Source organism: Myotis lucifugus, unplaced genomic scaffold (assembly GCF_000147115.1).
Source record: "Myotis lucifugus unplaced genomic scaffold, Myoluc2.0 scaffold_29, whole genome shotgun sequence".
Classification (NCBI taxonomy): Eukaryota; Metazoa; Chordata; class Mammalia; order Chiroptera; family Vespertilionidae; genus Myotis; species Myotis lucifugus.
The window spans coordinates 7,798,885-7,807,543 of NW_005871077.1; the positions used below are offsets into that span (position 1 = coordinate 7,798,885).

The window sequence follows — 8,659 nt, forward strand, 5'->3', positions numbered from 1 at the left end:
TCCGTACCCTGTCATGCACAGAGCAGGGCCAATCAGGGGGTTGGGGCACTGCCCCGGTCACGCACAGAGTAGGGCCGATAGGGGAGTTAGGGCACCGCCCCTGTCACACACAGAGCAGGGCGGATCAGGGGGGTTGGGGCGCCGCTCTCTATCACCCACAGAGCAGGGCCGATCAGGGGGTTGGGGGCGCCGCACCTGTCACACACAGAGCCACAGGGCGATCAGGGGGGTTTGGGGCGCTGCCCCCTGGTCACGGCTGAATCCGGTGCCAGGAGGCCTTCCTCGGCCTCCGGCTTGAATCCCGGTGCTGGGGAGGCATATTACCCCTTTTACTATATAGGATAAGAAGGCCTGGGGGAGGGGCTTGGTTTGCCCTGGAAGGGTGTCCTGGGATCAGGGTGGGGGTCCCCACTGGGGTGCCTGGCCAGTCTGGGTGAGGGGCTGAGGGCTGCTTTCAGGCTGGTGGTTGTTGACTGAAGCTCCCAACCGCTCCTTTTTTTTCTCTTTTTTAAATTTTATTCTGGGCCAGCTTTAGCTCTGGCTTTAGCTCTGAAGCTTCCGCTGCTGAAAGCAGGTATCTGGTTTGTTTGCGTTCTATAATCGAAACAATGTATAACTCCAGCTCTGAGATCCCGGCTGGCTGAAAGCTGGTTTCTAGGGTTTTGTTTAGCTTCTATATTTGTTAGAATGTTTCAAACTGCCAGCTCAGAGGCCGGCAAGTCAGGCGGGGAACGTTGCAGTCTGCAGTCACTGGAGCAAGCAAGCCTCATGTTCGCTTCCAGCTGCCTGGCTGTCGGCCGCCATCTTGGCTGACAGTTAATTTGCATAAGGATATGCTGATTAGCCAATGGTAAGGGTAGTGGTCGTACGCTAATTACCATGTTTCTCTTTTATTAGTGTAGATGGTAACCACACACACAAATTCCCAAATCAGGACAAATAGCTTAAAAAAAGAGGAAACAGAGGGAAGAAGTATGGAATACCACCAAACAAAAACAACAGACAGAAACACAAAGGAAAAGAACAATGGAGACCCAGAGCTACCAGAAAACAAAAGATAAAATGGCTATAGAAAATGCTCATACATCAATAATTATCATAAATGTAAATGGTCAAGTTCACCAATAAAGAGGCACTGAATAGCAGAGTGGATCAAAGAAACAAAACCCAACAATATGTTGCCTACAAGAGATACAACTAAGCTGCAAAGGCAAAGGTAGATTCAAAGTAAAAAGTGGAAAATGATTCTCCAAGCTAATAACATCCACAGAAAAGCAGGTGTAGGCATACTTTTATCTGACAAAATATATTTGAAGATAACAAAGATAAGAAGAAACAAAGATGGACACTTTATAATGATAAAGGGAACACTACATCAAGAAAATATAACACTTATTAATATATATGCACAAAATCAGGGAGCACTCAGATATATAAAACTACTATTCACAGAACTAAAGAGAAAAACAGATCCAAACACAATCATAGTTGTGGACCTTAATACTCCACTGACAGTTCTAGACAGATGAACCAAACTGAAAATCAATAAAGAAATATCAGCCTTAAATGAAACACTAGACCAAATGGACATAATTGACATTTGCAGAACCTTTCATCCGAGAACATCAGATTACACATTCTTTTCCAGTGCACATGGAACATTCTCAAGGATAGACCATATGTTGGGTCACCAAACTAACATTAACAAATTCAGAAAGACTGAAATTATACCAAACATATTCTCCAGCCACGATGCCTTGAAATTAGAAATCAACTGCAAAAAGGTAGTAAAGAAACTCACAAATACTTGGAGATCAAACAATATACTACTAAAAAATCTCTGTGTCAAAGAGGAAATAAAAGATGAGATCAAAAGATATATAGAGACAAATGAGAATCACAATACAACAGATCAAAACTTCTGGGATGCAGCAGAAGCAGTAATAAGAGGGAAGCTTATATCATTACAGGCCTAACTCAAGAAACAAAAGAAATCCCAAGTAAACAATCTAACATCACATCTTAAAGAACTAGGAAAAAAAGAACAAAAGCAACCCAAAGTCAGTAGAAGAAAGACAATAATAAAAATTAGAGCAGAATTGAATGAAATAGAGAAAAAAAGACTACACAAAAATTTGATACAACAAACACCTAGTTCTTTGAAAAGAATGAAAAACTACTGGCCTCACTCACTAAGGAAAAAAAAAGGAAAAGACCCATATAAACAAAATCAGAAATGAGAGAGGAGAAATTACCAGACACCACAGATATGCAAAGGATCATACTAGAACAGTGATGGCAAACCTTTTGAGCTCGGCGTGTCAGCATTTTGAAAAACCCTAACTTAACTCTGGTGCCGTGTCACATATAGAAATTTTTTGATATATGCAACCATAGTAAAACAAAGACTTATATTTTTGATATTTATTTTATATTTAAATGCCATTTAACAAAGAAAAATCAACCAAAAAAATGAGTTCGCGTGTCACCTCTCACACGCGTGTCATAGGTTCGCCATCATTGTACTAGAATATTATGAAACACTGTATGCCTCCAAATTCAATAATCTAGAAGAAATGTGTATAAGTTTCTAGAAATATATAACCATTCTGGACTAAATCATGAAGAACTGAAAAATATAAATGGACCAATCAGTATTGAGGAAATTGAAATAACCATCAAAAACCTCCCAAAAATAAAAGTCAAGGACCAGATGGCTTTATCAGTAAATTCTACCAAATGTTCAAAGAACACTTAAAACCTCTCCTTCTTGAACTCTTCCAAAAATTGATCAAGAGGTAATACTTCCTAACATATTCTATGAGAGCAATATAATCCTGATATCAAAACCTAGCAAAGATAATGCAAATAAAGAAAACTACAGTCCAATATCTCTGATATATACAGATGTAAAAATCCTAAACAAAATACTAGCAAATCAAATATAATCCTATCTAATAAAGAGAGGATATGCTAATTGACCCTCACACCATCACAAAGATGGTGGTGCCCACGGCCAATAAGGAGGGAATATGCTAATTGACAGCCCCGACCTCAAAGATGGCGGTGCTCAGTCCTCTCAGCTCTGCCAGGGTGGCAGGCGCATGGCAAGGCCTGCCCCCGTGTGCCTGCCTCCAGAGACCCCTCAGCCCCCCAGCGCCGGCCCGAGGCACAGGCAAGCCTCGGATGGCGGCTGCCCAGCCTCCCAGGGCCACCCGAGGCTCAGGTAACCAGGGCCAGCCGAGGCTTGCGCTGCCAGCAGTGGCAGCAGCAGAGGTGTGATGGGGCATCGCCTTCCCCTGATCGCCGGGTCGCCTCCCGCCCCCGAGGGCTTCTGGACTGTGAGAGGGGGCGGGCTGGGTTGAGGGACTCCCCCTCCAGTGCATGAATTTTCATGCACCGGGCCTCTAGTAGTACATAAAAAATAATACATCACGACCAAGTGGGGCTCATTCCAAGGGCACAGGATAGTTCAACATACACAAATCAATCAATGTAATACACCACATCAACAAAAGAAAGGATAAAAATCAAATGATCTAATCAACTGATGCAGGAAAAGCATTTGATAAAATATAACACCATTTATGATTAAAACACTCAATAAAAAAGGAATAGAAGGAATGTACCTCAACAGAATAAAGGTCATATATGATAAACCCTCAGCTAATATCATAGTTACTGGAGAAAAACTGAAAGCTTTGCTTCTTAAGATCAGGAACAAGACAAGGATGTTCACTCTCACCACTCTTATTCAACACAGTGCTGGCAGTCCTAGCCAGAACAACAAGGCAAGAGAAAGAAAAAAATGGCATCCAAACCGGGAAGAAAGATGTAAAACTATCACTTTTTGTGGATGACATGATTCAGTATATAGAAAACTCTAAAGATCCCACCAAAAAACTATTAGAAACAATAAGCAAATACAGTCACATTGCAGGATACAAATTCAATATGCAAAAATCCATTGTCTTCCTGTATACTAAACAAAACTTCAGAAAAAGTGAAGAAAAAAACACACACAAAAAAAAATAATTCCTTTTGCAATTGCGACTAAAAGAATAAAATACCAGCAATAAACTTAACAAAGAATGTGAAAGACCTATATACTGAAAATTACAAAGCATTACTAAAAGAGATTGAAAAAGACACAATAAAATGAAAAAATATCCCGTGTTCATGGATTGGAAGAATCAACATAGTTAAAATGGCCATATTACCCAAAGCAACATACAGATTTAATGCAATCCCCATCAAGATCCCCAATATAATTTTTCAAAGAAATAGAACGAGAAATCAGATCTGTATGGAACCACAAAAGACTCTGAATAGCCAAAGCAATCCTGAGAAAAAAGAATGAAGCTGGAGGTATCATGCTACCTGACTTCAAATTATACTACAGAGCTACGATAATCAAAACAGCATGGTATTGGCAGAGAAATAGACACACAGATCAATAGAACAGAGTAGAGAGCCCAGCTATTTTGACAAAAGAGCCAGAAACACAATGGAGTAAAGACAGTCTCTTCAATAAATGGTGCCAGAAAAACTGAAAAGCCACATGCAAACGAATGAAGCTGGATTACAGTTTGTCCCTTGTACAAACATTAATTCAAAATGGATCAAGACTTAAATATAAGACCCAAAACAATAAGTTACATAAAAGAAAATATAGGTAACAAACTTATGGACCTTGTTCATAGAGAATATTTTGTGAACCTGACCCCAAAGGAAAGGGAGTAAAGGCAAAAATAAATGAATGGGACTATATCAAACTAAAAAGCTCTGCACAGCAAAACAAAGAGGCAGCCAACCAGATGGGAGATAATATTTGCAAACAGTAGCCACAAGAAAGGTTTAATTCCCAAAATACATAAAGAACTCATAAAACTCAACACCAAACAAACAACCCAATCAAAGAGTGGGCAGAGGACCTGAAAATACACCTTTCCCAAGAAGACACAGGAACAGCCAATAGATAAATGAAAAGATGTTCAATCTCACTGGCAATTAGGGAAAATGCAAATCAAAACTATGAGATAGACACCACCTCACACCTGTTAGAGTGGCCATTATCAACAATACAAGCAATAACAAGTGTTTGAGAGGTTGTGGAAAAAAGGGAACCCTCATCCACTGCTGGTGGGAATGTAGACTGGTACAACTACTATGGGAAACAGTCTGGCGATTCCTCGAAGAATTAAGAGTAGAGCCCTGGCCGGTTTGGCTCAGTGGATAGTCGGCCTATGGCCTGAAGGGTCCCAGGTTCAATTACGGTCGGGGGCACATGCCCAGGTTGTGGGCTCGGTCCCCAGTAGGGGGCGTGCAGGAGGCAGCCAATCGTTGATTCTCTCTCATTATTGATGTTTCTATCTCTCTCTCCCTCTCCATTCCTCTCTGAAATAAATAAAAGTATATATTAAAAAAAAAAATTAAGAGTAGAGCTACCATATGACCCAGCAATCCTTCTCTTGAATATATACCTGAAAACCTCAAAATCATGTGTTTGCAAAGATATATGCACCCCTATGCTCATTGCAGCACTATTCATGGTGGCCAAGACATGGAAACAACCATATTGTCCTGCGACAGAGGACTGGATAAAGAAGATGTAGTTCAAATATACAATGGAATTCTATTAAGCCATAAGAAAAGATGAAATAGTGCCATTTGCAATAATGTGGATGGGCCTTGAGAACATTATGCTAAGTGAAATAAGTCAGTCAAAAAAGGCTACGAACTGCCCTAACCGTTTTGGCTCAGTGGATAGAGAGTCGGCCTGTGGACTGAAGGGTCCCAGGTCTGATTCCGGTCAAGGGCATGTACCTTGGTTGCAGGCACATCCCCAGTAGGGGGTGTGCAGGAGGCAGCTGATCGATGTTTCTCTCTCATTGATGTTTCTAACTCTCTATCCCTCTCCCTTCCTCTCTGTAAAAAATCAATAAAATATATTTCAAAAAAAAAGGCTACAAACCATATGATTTCATTCATATGTAGGATATAAAACTGAAACTCATGAACAAAAACAGCAGTGTGGTGGTTGCCAGAGGGAAGGGATTGTGGGTAGAAGAGGGTCCTAATATATGGTGACAGGAGAAGATCTGACCATGGGCACCTAGTGCAATATACAGATCTTGTAACATAGAAACTCACACCTGAAACCTATATGTTCATGTTGACCAATGTCACCCCAATAAATTTGGTTAAAAAAAAATTTTGCCCAGATATAATAACTACTACAAGGGATAAATGAAGTATAAAAATGGCTCTAAATTCAAATAAAAAATTAGAAAATGAGTGTTTTAAGTATTAAATTCTATACTTTCTTCTAATATCAAAAGTTTTTGTAATTTAAAACTGCTTAAGAGCTGATAATAGGTTTAACTATGAGTAAGAGTCATGTTTTGACAAAGAACTCTATGACAGCCTTAGCATTTGAGTTTTAATATTAGTAACTATAATAATTTACATTTTTCCTACAAAGTACATAACTATGATTTCTGAATATATTTTTATATCACAAGCAATTAAGAGTTTGGAAAATATTTAAAGTGATATAACATGGAGACAATTATTAAAATTCCTTAGGTCTTCTAATATATATCCTGCAAACTTACCATCTGTACACTTTTTTCCAATTCCTGGGGAATCGCAAATGTAGATGAAGGAGCCTGAGTAAGAGGCCATGCGCCAGCCTAGAAGAAAATAAGTAAAATAAAAAAGTTAAATAGACAAGCATCTAACTTGTTAATAAATATTTATAAAATGATTTAAACTAAAGCACCTCTTTTTTCCTTTCTCAAAATGTTGATAAAACCCATTAGCATTACTATCTTGGCATATTTCATTCCAAATCAATATAACATATAACGTTAGAAGATACAATCCATTGATTAAAGAAAATGCAATGAGGCCTCTATTTATTAATTGTTTGGATCAGGCTATTTGAAATGAGTAGTAAATGCCTACAATAACACATATTCATACCTGTAGAACATATATTTGAAAACTAATTCCCAAATCTATTACTGTGTCTTGATTTTTGATAAAATTGTTGAACTTATTGTTGAGATCAGCACTGACACTCATATCTGTATACATCCGATGTAGCTTGCTGGTAAACTCATAACCACATGCTTGCTGTAAAAACAGTTTAAAAAAAATGATTTAAAAAGAATAATAATAAACCATATTAATTAATGAGAACATGTTACTATTGCTAGTTCTATGGTCAAGGGTCTGCATATTATATTCAAGTCTACTCTTCAGGAAAATTATCAACTACTAAATATTTTAGCATAAATATGTCTCAGCTACTACTTACTTCATCAAGGTATAAGCTAAAATTATGCAAAAATAAACTAAAATTCAACTGCACTACAAAACTTGTACTTAAATAAATATTTCAGGTACATTCATTTATAAATAATACAAAACTTTTGTTAAGTTAATACTGTTTATCTTGTGGATAAGTCTTTATCAATATACAGGGTGTCCCAAAAAATGTATACACACTTTAATAGCTGACAGCTGTTAAATGAAAATCTACACTAATAAAAGACAAAGATGCTCATTGACCGTACCTTCGCTACACCCCAAGCCACGCCCACCAGCCAATCAGAGTGACTATATGCAAATTAACCCAACCAAGATGGTGGCTGGCAGCCACAGAGCTGGAGCAAGCAGGAGGCTTGGTTCCCCAGGCGATGGAGGAAGCCAAGCTTCCCGCCTCCCCGGAGCCGGCTGTGGCCTCCACTCATGACAACAAAGTTTCAATTATAGAAGACAAATAAATCCCAGATACCTGCTTCCAGCCAGCCTCCACTGGGAGCTTGGGTGGCTGGGGGCCGTGGCCAGCCTGAAAACAGCCATCAGCCCCTCACCCAGGATGGCCACAAGCTCATGGGGTGAGGGTCCCCGCAGGGGGGCTTGGCCAGCCTGCAAATAGCCATCAGCCCCTCATCCAGGCTGGTCACACCCTCATGGGGTGAGGGTCCCCGCTGGGGGGCTTAGCCAGCCTGAAAACGGCCCTCAGCCCCTCACCCAGACTGGTCAGGCACCCCAGCAGAACCCCCCACCCTGAAGGGGCTGTGGCCAGCCTGCAAATGGCCCTCAGCCCCTCACCCAGAATGGCCAGGCACCCCAGTAGGGACCCCCACATTTAAGGGGCTGTGGCCAGCCTGCAAACACCATCAGCCCCTTACCCAGGCTGGCCAGGCACTCCTATATAATAAAAGGGTAATATGCAAATTGACCCTAACAGCAGAACAACTGGGAATCACTGGTCACTATGACACACACTGACCACCAGGGGGCAGACGCTCAATGCAGGAGCTGCCCCCTGGTGGTCAGTGTGCTCCCATAGTGGGAACTCTGCTCAGCAACAAGCCAGGCTGACGGCTGCCAGTACAGCGGTGGTGGTGGGAGCCTCTCCTGCCTCCTCAGCAGCGCTAAGGATGTCCGACTGCAGCTTAGGCCTGCTCCTCGCTGGCAAGTGGACATCCCCTGAGGGCTCCCGGACTGCCAGAGGGATGTCTGACTGCCAGCTTAGGTCCAATTCCCCGGGGAGCGGGCCTAAGCCAGCAGGTGGTCATCCCCGAGGGGTCCCAGACTGTGAGAGGGCACAGGCCAGGCTGAGAGACCCCCCCGAATGCACAAA

General features: G+C 41.2%; 1 protein-coding gene across 4 annotated transcripts in view; it reads right to left on the bottom strand.

Annotated features, from left to right (window-relative positions):
* The window catches only part of CUL2 (cullin 2), a 174,496-nt gene that overhangs the window by 40,306 nt on the left and 125,531 nt on the right, over nt 1–8,659 (bottom strand). For all 4 annotated transcript variants that reach the window (XM_023752246.1, XM_006086685.3, XM_023752247.1 and 1 more), the window contains 2 exons: nt 6,988–7,140; nt 6,618–6,695 (listed from right to left, as the gene is read on the bottom strand). In XM_023752246.1, the coding sequence (XP_023608014.1) occupies nt 6,618–6,695; nt 6,988–7,140 (231 nt within the window). The remainder of the gene's footprint in view (nt 1–6,617; nt 6,696–6,987; nt 7,141–8,659) is intronic.